Raw genomic sequence first — 18,392 nt, 5'->3', positions numbered from 1 at the left:
AAGACCAGTTTAAAAATCATGCGCCTTAGCTCATTTTTAATTGGATTAAGTCATTACTTTGGGTGGCACCATAAATGAAACATAACTATTTTCTTGGAGGGAGGAAGGGGGAGAAGGAGTGGGTGAGGGAAAGAGAATCCCAAACAGGCTCCTTGCCCAGTGTGGGGAAGGGGGTGTTGCTCATTCCCACACCCATGAGATCACTACTTGAGCTGAAGTCAAGGGTCTGAGGCTCAACCAACTGAGTCACCCAGGCACCCCATGAAAGATAACTATTTCTAAGGTCAATGCATAAGACCTTTGGAATGTTGATTTGTGCTTTTATTTTTGTGTTTGCTTTTATGGCTTTTAGTGTGTGCTAATAATCTCTGTTTTACTTTGGTAGACAAATTGTGTTCTCACAATTAAATGTGTAAGTCATGAAAATATAGTTTTTTGGGCTTTTGGTTTTCTGTTTTATTATGCTGGGTCTTCATTGCCTCGTTGATACCTGGTATGTAATAATTGCTCAGTAAAAATTTATCAAATGACTTCTCCTTCATTGAATCCTGAAGTCTTTTGTAGTATCTGGGTTTGAAGTGATTTTAATGACTAAAGAGATGGATAAAAGTCATATGTTAGTACAGGTTCCTGAATATCATCTTTTTAAATGATCAGTTCAACATACTGAATTTTCCTATAAAAATAAAAAGATTTCTGAATGGTATTTAGGCATGTTTGTCTAATGTTTAAAAGATTCAATTACTTTGGAATAAAGACCTTAAAATGATTTGTCCTTGATTATATTTGATTATGTACTGTAAAGAAAGCCAGATGCTATGCAGGTTACTTACCTTGACGTTATCTTATTTAATTTTTAGGCCTATATTTTGGGAAATGTCTTCCTATTCCTATTAAAGATGTGAAGTTCAGTAATTTATTCAGGATAACATAGCTAGCAAGTAGCAGATTCAAGACTGTCCCTAAGCCTTTACTCTGTCCTGCCTCATGTATACAAGAAGTAAGCCTGCAAGTATTATAGGTCTGATATAGTGAAGTGAGTCTCTAAGGACCAACAGTAGATTTTCTAAATCTAGCTGTATTTTTTAATTAGGTAGAAGTATGTAGATTCTTTGGCATTGTGATTAGAAGTGGAAAATAGATTACATGATATATTTTTCTCACACATTTAAGAAAGAATTGAACGGTTCTGAATGGGATAATGATATAGATGCTTGTTAGTTTTAGCAGGATTAATCTGGCTGGCAAACAGATTATAGGGTAGAGGCAGGGAGAAGAAAGAAACTGTTGCAATAATCTAGATGAGAGATGGTGACTGCTTAGACCAGACAATAAGTCCTGGACTTAATCTTTGGGAGCTTTTGCCAATGCTTCATGGAAGTAGTTACAAGTGGTTGAATTTGGACTGGATTTTGAAAGTAAAGTCAATGGTATTTTCTGAATGATTGAAGATAGAGGAAGAGAGGGAGGAGAAAAGAATGAACTAAGATGATTCCAAGTTTTGGCCGAAACAACTGGGAAAATCATGTTGCTGATTCTGGGATAGAGAGGGAAGCACATCAGTTTTTGTTTGGACCATTTTAAGTTTTGGGCTTCCAAGTGGAATATATTAGTGAAGACTATCAGACTACCAAGTGAAGATGGCTATGTACAAGAGCAATGTAAAAGTCTGACGTACTGAGCCGGAGATATAAATGTGGGCATCATCAGTATAAAAATGGTAATTATTAAGGCATTGGGTTGAATAAGAACACTAGGGAAGGTTGAGTATAGAGAACAGACCACAGTCTATGGAGCTCTGAGATTCTCCCAAGTTTAGTTCAGATAATGAGATGGAAGAACCAAGGAGCATGAGGAAGTGGAGCCAGTGAACTAGAAAAATCAAAAGCGGCATCCTAGATGCAAACATTTTCAACAAAATATTAGCAAACTAAATTCAACCATACATTAAAAGGATCATTTACCACAATCAAGTGGGATTTATCCCAGGATGCAAGGTGCAGCTCAATGTTCAAAAATCAATCAGTGTGAAACACCAGATTTCCAATAGGAAGAATGAGAAGTACATAATTATCTCAATTGATGGAAGAAAGCATTTGACAAAGTAAACATCTGTTCATGATAAAAACTCTCAACCAAGTGGGTTTAGGGGGAACATACGTCAGTGAGTGTCATATATGGAAAAACCACAGCTGACATCATACTTGGTGAAAAACTGAAAGCTTTTCCTCTAAATACAGGAACAAGAGAGAGATGTACAATGTCAGCACTTTTATTCAACGTAGTAGTGGGAATCCTAGCCACAGTAGTCAGACAAGAAAAAGAAATAAAAGGCAACCAAATTGGTAAGGAAAAAGAAAACTGTCACTATTTGCAAATAACATGATAGTATGTATAAAATATCATAAAGACTTTGCCAAAAAAAACCCAAAAAACCAAAACTACTGGAACTGATAAGTGAAATCAGTACAGTTGCAAGATACAAAATCAGTATGCAGAACTCTGCTGATTTTCTATACACTAGTAACAAACTAGTAGGAAGAGAAATTAGGAAGCAATCCCATTTACAGTTGCACCAAAAAAGAATAAAATACTGGGGCACCTGGGTGGCTCAGTCAGTTAAGCATCCGACTTTGGCTCAGGTCATGATCTCGCAATCTGTGAGTTTGAGCCCCGTGTCAGGCTCTGTGCTGAGGACTCAGAGCCTGGAGCCTGCTTCAGATTCTGTGTCTCCCTCTCTGACCCTCCCCCGTTCATGCTCTCTCTCTTTCCCCCCCTCTCTCTCTCTGTGAAAAATAAACTTAAAAAAAAGAATAAAATACCTGGGAATAAACTTAACTAAGGAGGCAAAAGACTAGTACTGCAAAAATTATAAAACACTAATGAAAGAAATTGAAGATGACACAAACAAATGGAAAAATATACCATGTCCATGGATTGGAAGAATCAATATAATTACAATGTCTGTACTACCCAAAGCAATGTACACCTTTAATGCAATCCTTATCAAAATACCAACAGTACTTTTCACAGAAATAGAAAAATAATGCTAACAAAAATCCCTGAATAGTCGAAAGCAAAGTTGATAAAGAGCAAAGCTGGATCACAAGCCCACATTCCAAAATATACTATAAACCTGTAGCAATGAAAACAGTATGGTACTGGCACAAAAATATATATGCTGATCAATGGAACACAATAGAGAGCCCAGAAATAAACCCACAATTTCATGGTCAATTAATCTATGACAAAGGAGGCAAGAATCTCCAATGGGAAAAAAGACAGTCTCTTTGACATGATGTTGGGAAAATTGGACAGATACATGCAAAAGAATGAAAGTGGACCACTTTTGTACTGTGGACCAAAAAAAAAAAAAAAAAAAAATGGATTAAGGACCTAAATGTGAGATCTGATACTGTAAAAATCCTAGAGGAAAGCAGAGGCAGTAATTTCTCTGACTTCAGCCATAGCATCATTTTTCTAGATATGTCTCCCAGGGCAAGGGAAACAAAAGCAAAAATAAACTATTGGGACTTAATCAAAATGAAAACCTTCTGTAAGGAAAGGAAACAACAAAACTAAAACACAGCCTACAGAATGGGAGAAGATATTTGAATATGATATATTCATTAAAGGGTGTGTATCCAAAGTATATAAAATAACTTACACAACTCAACACCCAATAAACAGAGAATCCAGTTAAAAAATGGGCAGAAGACATGAACGGACATTTTTCCAAAGAAGACATCCAGACGGCCAGACACATGAAAAGGTGCTCAGTATCACTCATCACTATTTTAAATGCAAATCAAAAGTACAATGACATATCACCTGTACCTGTCAGAATGACTAAAATCAACAACACTGGAAACAAGTGTTGGCAAGAATGTGGAGAAAAAGAATCCCTCTTACACTTGTTGGTGGGAATGCAAAGTGGTGCAGCCACTGTGGAAAAACAGTATGGATGTTTCTCAAAAAATACAAAAATAGAATTACCATATGATACAGTAATTCCTCTACTGAGTATTTACCCGAACAATACAAAAACACTAAGGGGCACCTGGGTGACTCAGTTAAGTGTCTGACTCTTGATTTCGGCTCAGGTTATGATCTCACAGTTGGGAGATAGAGCCCCATGTCAGGCTCTGCTCTGAGAGCACGTAGCCTGTTTGGGATTCTCTCACTCTCTCGCTCTCTCTTTCTCTGCCCTTCCCTTGCTCACATACTCTCTCTCAAAATGAATCAACTTAAAAAAATACAAAAACACTAATTTGAAAAGATGTTTGCTCCCCTGGGTTTATTGCATCATTATTTACAATAGCCCTATTATGGAAGCAGCCCAAGTGCCCATCAAAAGATGAAATTATAAAGAAGAGGTGGTATAGATACACAGTGGAATATTACTCAGCTATAAAATGAATGAAATCTTGCCATTTGCAACAACATGGATGGATCTAGAGAGTATGACGCTGGGCAAATAAGCCTGCTGGAAAAATACAAGTACCCTATGATTTCACTCAAAACAAGCAAACAAAGGAAAAAAGAGACAAGCCAAAAGACTCTTAAATACAGAGAACAAACCAATGGTTATCACATGGGAGATGGATGGGAAGATGTGTGACATTGCTAAAGGTGATTAAGAATCCACATCCGGGCGCCTGGGTGGCGCAGTCGGTTAAGCATCCGACTTCAGCCAGGTCACAATCTCGCGGTCCGTGAGTTCGAGCCCCGCGTCAGGGTCTGGGCTGATGGCTCAGAGCCTGGAGCCTGTTTCTGATTCTGTGTCTCCCTCTCTCTCTGCCCCTCCCCCGTTCATGCTCTGTCTCTCTCTGTCCCAAAAAAAAAAAAAAAAAAAAAAAAAAACGTTGAAAAAAGAATCCACATCATGATGAAGGGAAAAAAAGGTTAAGATGGTTAATTTTATGTTGTATGTTTTTACCACAATAAAAACAGTTGGAATAAAAATATATTTCTGTTGATGGAAAAAAGAAAACAAAGTAGACGTTGTGTACGTATGTATACACACAGAGACATGCCCATATACACAATAGTTGATTAGTACTCAACCATAAAAAATCATGAGATTTTGCCATGTGCAACTACATGGATGGACCTATAAAGTATTACGCTAATTGTAATATGTCAGGGAAGACATATACCTCAAGATTTCACCTATGTGGAATCAGAAACGAAAACAGATTCCTAAATCCAGAGAACAAACAGATTGAGGTGGGGAGGGAGGGGATGAAATAGGTAAGAGAATTAAGGGTTACAGACTCTCAGTTACAAAATAAATAAGTCATGGAAATGAAAAGTACAGCATGAGCAGTAGAGTCAATAATATTGTAATAATGTTGTATGGTGACAGATGATGACTACACTTTGGTGAACTTTGAGTAATGTGCAGAATTGTCAAAGGTGTTGTGCACCAGTGACTAATGTAACATATGTCTCAGTTATACTTCAATTTGTAAAAACAGTGGCATCCTAGAGGTCAAGAAAATTTTACAAAAAAAAAAACCAAAAGCGATCACATGTAGCAGATTCTTCAGATAAAGTCAAGTAAGTCTGAGTTATGACCATAGGATTTGAAATGTGGAAGGGTATTGATGACTTTCACCAGAGAAGATTCTTTCTTTAACACAAATATTTTGAAACCACTCATCCAGAAAATATCTTACGTTCTTGCTTCTCTAAATTTGTTATTCTTACATAGGCAAACTACTTGGAGGTTGTTCTATAAATTTGAGCATATTATTCTTTATTGTTGTATTCAGATATTTCAGTCAGTTATATAAATGTTCATTTTATTTATTGTAATGGTCAAGAGTTAATTATGTGACTGCCAGATAAAGCTTTTATAAAATGTTTTCCTTGATTTTCTTTTAATCAGTTATTGTATACCAGAAAAGACATGGACCTTGGAGGTCATTAGACCCAGGTTTAGGTCTATATTCCACCAATTAATAGTTGTACGATCTTAAGCCAATTAATTTCTGTAAATCTCAGTTTTCTCCTTTGGAAGATGACAGGATAATACTCATTTTATGTGGCTGCTAATAAGATACAATGTGATAACATACAAAACATGTCTAACAAATGTCCAACAAGAATACATGTGCCGGATCTGAAATGAAAGAGACCTAACATCAAATCCCAGAGTTTACATCTAGTAGATGTGAAAACTTGGGCACATTTCTCACTTCTCTTAAGCCTTAGTTACCTTGTCTGTAAAATGGCTGTACTAAAAATACCTCTTTTGTAGGATTATTAGAATTAAATAAGCTGTTGTATTTAAAAGTTTTAAGTGTCTTATACAAAGTAAGTGTTTGATAGATGGTAGCTATTGTTATTAGTACTCGCTGGGGTTGTATTTATTATCCTCACAGTTACAATTAAATAATAAAGTCTCTGTTTCTCAGTTTTGAGGGTCTCAGTTTCTAATCAGACTTTAAGTGATGCCAAACATAGCTTATGGTGTTTGTTTTGCTACCTGTTTTTTTTTTTTTTCATAATTTCACTGTTGTCACTCACTAACCCTAGAGTCAGCAGAGAACATTTATGTAATAGGATTTGTGAATGAAACAGAAATGGTTCTCTTTTAGTCAGTTTGCTTGATGCTGTGCTTAAAGAACACACCTAAACATACCTTCAGATAAGACAGCTGTCCTATGAATTACTGAGATTAGACACGGGAACAAAGACAGTTTAGATCAGAATAGAAAGGACAGCCTTTAATGAAAATACCAGGGCACAATTTATGACAAAACACAGAAGACTTTATACACTTCAAAAAGATCACAAATCATCTAATTCAGTTTCCTGATTTTACAGATGAAGGATTATTCAATTTCTGAGAAATTTGGTGACATGACTCATACGAAGTCCAAGGAGGAATAATTTTCTGTTACTCTTTATGAGAGCATACTCATATATGCTTTCAACTGTATTTATCAAAAATAAAAACAAAAGATTTTGAGAGGGCCAGCATGGTCCTCTGAAATGATAGTTCTGCTTCAAATGTGTTGTGAAATTGAGGGCATTAAGTTAGATTACACAGTTTATTTTTTTCTTCAATTATTTTTTGATAATCAGAAAACCTAGAAAAGGATTTATATTTAAAGCAAATGCAGTTAATTTTCATGAGATTAACAGCAAAAATAATGGAAGTCAGTGTTTTCAGCAGTAAAATATCCTAGATGGAGATTTGTGTCATAATTTCTGTAATTGACTGATATCAACTGATAATCATTCTTACTAGGTATAGAAAACTGTACATTTCTCAGTGTGGCAAACATTTTAATAATTTCATTTTGAAAAAAAGCCAGTTTGAATGCTCTAATGGACTGAATGCTAATATAAAGCTATTTTCTTATTTTAAAACTCTGATAATGTGAAAAAGAGTGATTTAATGTTTGATAAGTCATTTTTTTTTTGCTTAAAGATAAACTTAATTGCTTTGATTTGTATCTTACAGCTTAACAGTAACTCTGGAATAACCATTACATTGTAATCATGTGTTTGTGGTAAACCTTTTAACAAGTTCTATTAAATTTACTTTTGATAATTAAGTTGCTTTCTACAAATAACAGTAATAACTGTAAACAAATGAATATGTTGGGTGATAACTATTTTATTCAAAAGAATTATATATAGAAGATTAATTCGATTTTTTCATTATTTCCCTTCCTGGTATAAAACTACAAATTACAAAAAAAAAAAAAACAAATGTACAAAAGAACTGCTTGTCTCTAGGTTGTAATTTTTGCTTCTTTGTCTTCTTTTATAGAGCTACATTCATGGAAGCAGCCAGGCTCAGTTCGTGGCAGAGTCACACATTATTCTGGTACTAAGTATCCTTTAAAATACTGATGGATTGAAAAGGGCAAAACCAAAGTTGCATGCTATCAAAGTGACTTTTTTTTTCCCTGACATTAATCAAGATTTTTAAAAGACATTAAATTTTAAACTTTGTTACTTTCCAGTTCCTAGGTTAATTATTTCCAATTACATAATTTTGTTTTTATTCTCAGTCATTAACAGATTTATAATTGTCTTTTTTTACTAACTATTGAAATTACAGAGTATAGCTTTTGCTCTGCATTGGTTATCTCTGGTTAAAGTCTTGTGGAGTTTTGTGTGGTTTTACCTTACAGGATCCTAAGGGGGGAAAAAAAGTATCCTACAATATAAAAAGCAGACTTTGAAAACATTATCTTAGTACTGGTTCCCTTAAACATTATGGTAAGTCAGAGGAGGGAGATTTAAGATGGTTGGATGTCTTTTTTGGAACATACCAGACTAAATGTTATGAATCAGATAAGAGAGTGCAATTTTATGGTTTGGGGGTAAAGGGTCGGAAGATAGAATAGGAAAGAGATGAGGTAAAAGTGTCCAAATAAAAACAAACTCTGAATACTCTTAGAATGGAATAAAGTCACTCTTTAGGTAAACAACTATTTCTTGGGGAACACTGATGTTTGTGTGTCGTGTGAAATATTTGAAGCTTAATTTTATGATTTTTTTTTAAGTTTATTTATTTTGAGAGAGAGATAGAGCATGAGCTAGGGAGGGCAGCAAGGGAGAATCCCAAGCAGGCTCCACACTGTCAGTGCAGAGCCTGATAAGGGGCTCGATCACATGAACCGTGAGACCATGACCTGAACCAAAATCAAGAGTCAGACCCTTAACTGACTTAAGCACCCACGCGCCCCTTAAATTTATAATGTTGAAAATAGTGAGCCATTATCAGGATTTAAAGGGTGACTGTAGTATTGTTTATACATTTGATTACTTTCCTGGTTACTAAGATTCATCCTCAACTGCAGTAGTCTAGACCAAATTTTCAGTATTTTATATAGTCAGAGCTATTTAAGCTTCTAAGGAATCTTCGAACTTATCTAGGCCCAAACCTCATTTTAAAAGTAGGAAAACTGGGGCGCCTGGGTGGCGCAGTCGGTTAAGCGTCCAACTTCAGCCAGGTCACGATCTCACGGTCCGTGGGTTCGAGCCCCGCGTCGGGCTCTGGGCTGATGGCCCAGAGCCTGGAGCCTGTTTCCGATTCTGTGTCTCCCTCTCTCTCTGCCCCTCCCCCGTTCATGCTCTGTCTCGCTCTGTCCCAAAAATAAATTAAAAAAAAAAAAAAAAAAAGTAGGAAAACTAATACCCATAAAGTTTACTTGGCTTGCTTTAGATTAGAGGAAAACTAGGATTAGAAATCACTTTTCTTTTTAATGATCTGTTGGTTAAGTTTTATATATGTTATTATGGTCTGTGGCATAGGATTTCATAAGTAAATATCAGTCATGCCATCTTGAAGTTTTTGTTTTGAATCTGGAAGGAAATGACTAATATCATTAATGTTTGTGTATGTTGCTACCTTATTATACCAGTACGCTTTTTAATTCACCAGCAAATATAGATTTACTACCTTCAGTTTATTTAAGCAGTCTATTTTATTTGCATAATATGTGCTGGACAGTGTATCAGGTATTGGTATATACTGAGTCTTATATTGATTAAAGTGAAGGAAAGGGGTGGGAAGTGCTTATGGCACATCCGATTCTCAAGAAGCTCTCAAAATCCTCATTTATAGAATCAGGATTATTGAAGTAACCACATGGCACTTCTGTGTGAAGTAAAGGAGATAGCACACAAAAAGCATCTGGTCCTCCCTAAAGGCTATTGTGTTTATTTTCCCATCAGTTCTACATTTTTACCTTTCCCCCTTTCCACATGCTTGTGTGGATATGTGGAATTATGCAGATCTAGAGCCCATTTCTTGCTTGCATTTATTTAGCCGTGTGCTTTTTAAGAAGCTACTATTACGAACATGTTTTTTGCTGTAGTTTGTCTCATAGACTAGAATCCGAAATATCTAGATTTGAAGTCACATTCTCAAGTTCCGTGATCTGGATCATTAAGTGCCAGCTTCTCTTTTCTGACTTTATTATGGGAAGAGATTCATACTTTCCGCACATCAGAGGGGCCTTGCGTGAGAAAATGAAGTATTTCCAAATCTGTTTGTTGGAAAATAAGGGAAGGCCATCTTTACTCTTTACTTCTCTGTTATATACGTGTATTTATGAAGCAAAATACATTTGTGTTAAAGCACATTGATAGGAAACAAATTGTTTATTGCAGGTAACATTTTAGCTTTTATTTATTGTAGGCTTTTTTTCCTAACCTGTTTCCATCCTTGATGTGGCATTTTAGTAGTGTACTTCCTTCAAAGCAGCTAGTCTATTAAACACATCAGGAGTACGTAGCAAAGAGCTGTGTTGAGACCATCTCTGTGTGGCAGGAATCTCCCAGGTTTCATTTCATGGCTCATTGACATCAAGCATGCAAAGAACTTTCACAAGCAGTATGAAGTCTTCCATAGAGATTTTTAACAGCAATACATAAAAGAGTTAAGAGCACTTATTCTCTTTATGCTACCAAAAATTACTTGTTTTATTTCCCCTGATTTTTTGTTTGCTTTACAGATACCTGTGAAAGAGAAAAGTTGTTTTAAAATGGTCGGCTTATTAAAATTGTTGGTGAAAGTCAAGAAGTAGCCAAGTAATAATTTCTGATTTTATTTTCACTTGGCAGAGTCTACTGCTATTTTTCCAACTTATCATGTATTTTTTTCCTTTATATGAAAAAAATGTAAATTCCAGATGGTCACTTTTTGTTTATCTGGAGAGAATATGCCTGTTTTTTGGTTTTTCTCCTTCTCATTTAGTAAGCCAGATTACTAGCTGCAATTGCTATATGCAAAATTTGTTGAAAAAACCCTAAGAACAGATGGAGTCATTTGACTTCATAGGTTATAGATTCATATTTACTAAGAATAAGGTTTTTCTCTCTATTAGTAGTGTTTTATTTTTTCAGTACCTGTTTGGGGGTGGGGGAAGAACAACAGTTCTAAGTTCATAAGAGAGAACTATATAAAAAAGGAGTAAGAAATATTTGACATTTTTTTTAATTAAAAAAAATTGTTTTTAATGTTTTTTAATTTTAATTTTGATTGAGAGAGACAGAATACGAGTGGGGCAGGGGAAGAGAAAGAGGGAGACACAGAATCCAAAGCAGGCTCTGAGCTGTGAGCACAGAACCCAAGGTGGGGCTCGAACCCATGGACCATGAGATCATGACCTGAGCCGAAGTTGGATACTTAACTGACTGAGCCACCCAGGTGCCTTGGCATTTTAATACAGAATATGGGAACTAGGAATAATTTATATAATCCTTACATTTTTCCCAGTAAAAATTTGTTTTTATTTATTTTTTAATTCGGTTATATTTCAACACCTAATGCAAATGTAAGATATTCACTGCTTACAAGAAGGTAGACTGATAGAAAATTAATTGTAATCCAGTGTGACAAATGTTCTGATCATTTCTTGGAAGCAGCAAAAGAAGAAGGAGCCACTCAATGCCTAGAGAACTTGAACTGACTTTTCAGTTGGTTTTGATACAATAGAAAAAGGAGTTTGCCAGACCGAGAATGAGTGAGAATATTCCAGTGGAAGGTCCAGCAGGCACAAAAACATAAAATGTGAGAGAATATTCACAAGTGCTGAAGACAAGATCGATGAAAGGTTACTTGGGATGGATAATGAAAATCTTCCCAGCCCTTGCTAAGAAATTGGAATCTTGCCTGAGTCCACCAGGATGTGGTCTATGTGTGCTTTTGGCTACAGAAAGCCTGACTTCTAGAGTTGGCTTTTACTTTATTTCAACTCTGATCTGTCCCTTAGCTCTCCACATCCTTCAAGTTCTACAGTGTTAAGATGATGACATGAGATAAATATCAGTTGGAAGAAAAGGGCTAATATCAAAGGCAAAGGGCACAGTAGAACAATTTTAACATAAAAATACATACATTCTAAAGAAGATCACATTTGCTTTTCCGATGAGAAATACATTTGTTTTCTATTTATTATGAATATTATTTGACTTTGCATTTGTTTTCGATCTGTGATAGCAAATGTTTTAGAATGTCATTTCCAAGGAAAAACATACTACATAAAAAAATTAATGATGGATGAAAATTGAAGATAATTTCAGATTTAGATCTCTCTGAGTCTTCTATAACTTGCTAACATTTTTTTCAACATCTGTTCTCATTTATCTTTAAACTGACAATCCTCATTCTCTTCCAAGGAGCAACAGTAAACTTAACATCATGTATAACTGAGAATGGATTATAAGATAGTGCAAATGTATTTGTTACTCATTCAGTAGCATAACTCAGTGCCTCTGGGTGCTGTACATAATTTATACAAACAGCTTCTGTTTTATGTGGGATTATGTCAATATTTTGCATAAGCAGTAAGAAGGTGATTGACAGATTCAGCAGAGTAACTCAGGTGTGCACAGTAGTTTAAGTATGCATTGCTGTGACATTACTCAATACAAATGTGCAAAGTAATACATGAGGTAGACTAGATGTGTGTGTGTGTAGGCAGACATGAGCAATCTCAGAACAATAGAAAAAGTTTCAGAAACATGGTTTATCCACTATATAGTTCCATCTCTTACTGTAACATTGGGACTCTTCAATAAGACACAGCCAAAATGGCTACACCCACAGTTTAATGGCAGAAAATCAGCTGTTATTTCAGAGTTAGAGAGCCATAGAATCTATCAGATTTGAAGGGGCTTTGATTTGTCATTCAGCCTTCTACTCAAGGAAGGAAGCCCTACACATCACGTCTCACCAATAATCGTCAAACCTTTTCCTCTTTCTAAAAATTAATACCCTACCTAAAAATTACGTTACAAGTGTGACTTTTTTCCAAAGGGTAAGTATTATGTAGGTTCTTTTTTTACCCAAACTGTTTTTTAAATTGATATATTAGAATGGAAGTTAAATAATTCTCAACACTCAGAGGCCTCAACTTAAAAAGGTATGGTTAAAAAAAGAGAGGGAAAGTTGGCTAGTGTAAAGCCATTTCAGTTGAAGTCATACTTCATTACAACTATCAAATGTAAAGTAGGTTCGCAGCTTATTTTTTGGTAAAGCCTAGAAAACTTAAGTTTGCAGGAAACGTTCTGACCCTACTGCTTTGTAACAGAATATTTTACCTCACGGTTAAAGACAACCATATATTTAGTCCCTCCTTTGCTTTAAAATCCTACTTTGGGGTTATATGCAAGTATATACTAAGTTATTGCATTTATTTTCAAGTATGAATAAAACTAACTTCCTCTCAGATATTACAGTTTACAGTATTTTTGGTAGCAACAGTTGACAAACTAGGACCAATGAGGGTCAAATCCAGTCTATCTACTATTTTTGTAAATAAAGTTTTATTGGAACACAGACACACCTATTCATTTATGTATTGTCTATGATTACTTTGCACTACAACAGCAGAGTTGAGTAGTAGCCATAACGTGATACAGCTTGCACAGACCAAAGTATCTACAGTTGAACCTTGAACAATATGAGTGTGAGGGGTGCCGACCCCCCACACAGTTGAAAATCCACACGATACTTTTTACTCCTCAAAAATTTAACTATTAATAGCTTTCTGTTGATTAGAAGCCTTACTGATAACATAAACAATCAACACATATTTTGTTATATTACATACTCTAATCTTACAAATAAAGTAAGCCAGAGTAAAGAAAATATTAAGAAAATCATAAAGAGAAAGTACATTTACAGTACTGTACTGTAGTAACAAAAAAAAATTATGTAAGTGGACCCTAACAGTGCAAACCTATGTTTTTCAAGGGTCAACTGTACTTTCTGGGCCTTTTCAGGAAAATCTTTGTAAACTGCTCTATAGGATGTGTTAATTAAAAAAGAAAAAAAACCAACAACCTTATTACCTCAAGAGAGTTGCTACTGACTTTATTATCTTTCCCTGCCTTTCTAGCTGTTTTGTTCCTTTTCTCTTGTTGTTTTCATCTAACCCTGTGATCTCATCCTACCCAATTTCTTTTTTGCTTTTTTGACTTGTGCTGTCACTTACTAGTTTTTTGGCTTTGTGTAAGTTTTCCAGACCTTGCTCAGCATCGTTTTCCTGATTGGTAAACTGAAGAGGGTATCTGTGTCTTAGAGTTGTTTGGCAATGGGTGAGAGAGATAATGAACAAAAATTTACTGCCATTTGGGGGCTAACATTGTAGTGGCAGGAGAAAAAGTTATTAAAAAAAATGAATGCAAAATTTCTTTCAAAAACAGTGTTACAGAAGAAAAGCAGAAAAAAGCAAGCAGAGAGGTTGGAGGAGGCTTTTCTAATAATTTGTCATTTGAGCAGAAACTCAAAGCGATGTGACTTAATGGGCCTAATTGGGAGAAGAGCATTAAGCAGGGGAATAGGAAGTACAAAGATGCAAAGGCAGAGAGTTTTCAGTCTTGTTGGAAAAATAGCGAGTGGGACAAGAATAAGAGCAAACAAAAGCAGACAAGTACAAGCAGCGGATCGGGGTACAAATCATGTATGGCCTAGAGGCCATTTTGAAACCTACTGTTTATTTTATTCGGAGTGACATGGAAAGCTATTAAATTGTTCTGAACAGAAGAGTGGCATTACTGATTTAAAGCTATCAAGAAAGAGAACATTTTTAAGAACTTAAGGGCAGGAATTTCATGAGGCAGACACAACAACCAAAATTCACAGGAAAAGATGAAAAATTTTGCCACATTAAAATGACAACCCTCTGCCTAACAAAGCAACTTGACATCAGCATCATGGCACTCTGAGTTGTTCCTTTCGTGTTTTTTGATTTACAACTAATTGGAGGTCTATAACCAAACAAAAGTACCTCTGTTCAGTATGTCAGGATGACCCTCACAGATCCAAAGGAGTCTGTGAGCCTGCCCCAGACCCATTTGTAGCCATCGGAAAAGATAATCTGGAGAGTGCAAAACCGGTACACTGACCAGAGATTGAGTATTTTGGGTCCAACCAGCTTGATGGGAGAAACTGGCAAGCCATCAAAACAGAGCAGAGAAGAGTTTGGGAGCAGAGAAAAAAGGAAAACACACCATGGTGCCCTTCCTGAGGGCAACACTGCCACCTGCTGGGCTTTGCAGGGGGTGGGAGGGCAGAGCATGCAGCAGCTACCTCTCTGGGCAGAGGAGGTGGGAAAGGAAAGTGGTGAGGGACAGATGACCTGGTAGCAGTTGGAGGAACCCATTTCTCCAGCAATACCCACCTCTCTGAGACGGGACCCCCCATGACTCGGGGGAGGAAGAAGAAAGGGAGAGAGGGAGACAAGAACATCAGAGGGCCCTGAAGGAAAGTGTTTTTTGCTATAGGCTCCAGGATTTCAACACAAGGTCTGCCCATGGACCTCTGGGATTTCCCCACTAGAGGATCCTCTTACTGGCCCAAGGCCACTCCCAAAGCCCCAGGTGCTAAGACCACCCCTACCCCCACTTTGCCACCAGCCTTTTTTTGAACCCCAGTTTTTTTTATAGGCCTGCTCCCAAGGGCTCCAATAAGAAAACCCAAAACCTTGTGCTATAACACCACCTTCTGGGACACAAGAAAAGTTTCTCATTGCCAGCGTGTCGAACTTTATAACAAAGTAAACAAGAAGGGTGTGTGCCACTTCAAATGGGAGAGCAGAGGCACACTTCATTAGCCACTGGAAAATCACAGTAATGTAGTGTCACACAAAGGATCATTCTCCAGCAGTGGAACTGCAAGGCATGTAATATTGTAGTCTAACTGATTAAAGAATTCAAAATTTCCTCATGAGAAATGAAGACATTTAATTAGCTACAAGAAAACTTAGGCAATTCATTGGACTCTGGAATAAAATTAATTAACAGAAGGAGTCGTATTTTTTTGTTTTTAAACCAAAGAGATTTAAATTATAAAAACAGAATGAAACAAGTTCTGGAGCTCAAGAACTTAAAAAGATGAGTATGTAGAAAGCATAAAGATTAGGACACATCAGACAGAAGAAAGAATAAGCAAGTTGGGGGATAGGAATTTAGAAATGACTCAGTTGGAAGGCGAGAGAACTAATATTTTTAAGAAGTTAAGAAACCCTACAAGAGTTGTTATTCTGTCAGACAAGCAAATATCAGAATGGTTGGTATATCAGGAGAAGAGAGTGGGGAGGGAGCAGAGTTTATTTTAAAGTGGTAATAGCACAGAGCTTCCTAAACTTGGGAAAGAAACTAGACGTAAGTCTATTAAGTTAAGGGAACGTCTTACTATCTCAGTGTAAAAAGATCTTTTCCAAGAAACTGTTCAAAATCAGAGAAAAAAAAGCAAAGTAACCTAGAAAGGAACTTCCTATTAGGATATCAATGGATTTCTCAGCAGAAACTCTACAGACCAGGAGAGAGTAGAGTGACATATTCAAAAATTGAAAGGTAAAAATTGCCAGCTAAAAATACTTTATCTGGCACAGTAACCCTTTAGATATGAACAATAAATAAAGGCTTTCCCAAACAAAAGTTGAAGGATCTCAACACCACCAGACCTATCTTGCAAATAATGCTGAAAGTTGTTTTTCAAGCTGAAATGAAAAAGTGCTATTTGGACACATGCATAAAAAATGAAAGTCTATAAAACTCTGATAAAGGTGGTAGAATTTAAAAACTGTAATTCTATATTAGTATATTAACCCCTTAATTATAATATGAAGGTTAAAGGAAAGAGCACTAAATAATTATAGCTACTGTAACTTGCTGATGAATTCACAGTGTAAACATTTTGTGACATTAGAAATATAAAAGGTGAGGAGTAAAACAGAACCTTTATAGGTCAATGAATATAGTCTTTTTTTTCCCCTGCTGATAGCAATTTATTTGAGATATCTAAGCCTCATGGTAACCACAAGTAAAAAAATCTAAAGACACGAGACAAAATAAAGGGGGTGGGGGTATGAGGGAGACTGAATAAATCACCATGGAAAACCACAAATTCACAAAGATACAAACAATGGAGACAGAACAACCAGAAGACAAAAGATAAGATGGCAGTAGTAAGTCCTTATATATCACTTACCATATTAAATGTAATTGGATTGAAATAACCAATAAAAAGACACAGACTAGCTGAATGATTAATTTTTTTTTAAAGCAAGACCCAAATATACGCTGCCTGTAGGAGGCTCATTTCAACTCTAACACACACAAGGGCTCAATATCAAGAGACAGAGAAGGATATTCTAAGCAAGTATAAACCAAAAGAAAGTGGGATTAGCCATACTTAGATTGGGCAAAATAGACTTCAAGCCAAAATGATAACAAGAGACAAAGTAGGTCATTATATAATGATAAAAGGGTCGATACATCAAGAAGACATAACGAATGTTATGAATGTTACCCAACATCAGAGTGCCAAAATATATTCAGTAAATACTAACAGATCTGAAGAAAGAAATAGAACAAAATGCAGTAATAGGGAATTTCAGTAACCCACTGTCAGCAATGAATAGATCATCCAAATAGGTAATCAACATGTTGGGATCGAACCACACTTTAGAACGAACGTAACAGACATATATAGGATATTCCATCCAACAGCCTAATATTCTCTTGAGAGAGAGGCTGTATGCACAAGTGGAGGAGGGGCAGAAAGGGAGGAGCAGAATCCCAAGCAGGCTCCACACTCACCACAGAGCCCTATGTGGGGCTTGATTTCACAAGTGTGAGATCATGACCTGAGCCAAAATCAAGAGTTGGACACTTAACCAGCTGAGCCATCCAGGCACTCCTGTAGAATTTGTTTTTTTGTACATAACAGACTTTGTATCCTGAAAGTTTTTTTGTTTGTTTATTTTGAGATAGAGTGAGCACATATGAGCAGGGGAGAGAGAGAGAGAGAGAGAGAGCATGAGCCAGAGTTGGGGGGGGTGGGGAGAGAATCTCAAGCAGACTCCAAGGTCAGCAAATAGCCCAACACAGGGCTCTATCCCACGACTCTTGGATCACAGCCTGAGCTGAAATCAAGAATCAGACACCCAACTGACTGAGTCACCCAGGTACCCTCCATTCAATAACATAAAACACATTTTCTTATGAAGTGCATGTGGAACATTCTTCAGGATACATCATTTGATAAGGCCCCAAACACATATAGGCAACTCTCTTTTCTGACCACAATGGTATGAAACTACGTATCTACAAGAGGAAATACACAAATATGTGGAAACAACACACCTCTAAACAACCAGTGTGTCAAAAAGAAATCAAAAGGGAAATTAAAAATATCTTTAAACACATGACAGTGGAAATACAACATACCAAACTAATGGGATACAGCAAAAACAGTTCTGGGAGGTAAGTGTATAGCAATAAATGCATAAATTATGAATTGACAGTGATCTCAAGTAAACAACTTAAATTTACACTTCAAGGAACCAAAGAAAGAACAAGAAAGTAAGTCCAAAGTTAACATAAGAAAGGAAGTACATAAGTATAGA

At 36.2% G+C, this 18,392-nt stretch overlaps 1 protein-coding gene across 5 annotated transcripts in view; it reads left to right on the top strand.

Moving 5' to 3' along the window:
- TUSC3 (tumor suppressor candidate 3) overlaps positions 1–18,392 on the top strand; it is a 600,786-nt gene that overhangs the window by 558,109 nt on the left and 24,285 nt on the right. For all 5 annotated transcript variants that reach the window (XM_030312238.1, XM_030312239.1, XM_030312236.1 and 2 more), the window contains one exon: positions 7,790–7,853. In XM_030312238.1, coding sequence (XP_030168098.1) covers positions 7,790–7,853 — 64 coding nt within the window. The remainder of the gene's footprint in view (positions 1–7,789; positions 7,854–18,392) is intronic.

Source organism: Lynx canadensis, chromosome B1 (genome assembly GCF_007474595.2).
Source record: "Lynx canadensis isolate LIC74 chromosome B1, mLynCan4.pri.v2, whole genome shotgun sequence".
Lineage (NCBI taxonomy): Eukaryota > Metazoa > Chordata > Mammalia > Carnivora > Felidae > Lynx > Lynx canadensis.
The sequence above is the reverse complement of the archived record's forward strand: the minus strand, read 5'-3'. Positions and strand labels throughout refer to the sequence as shown.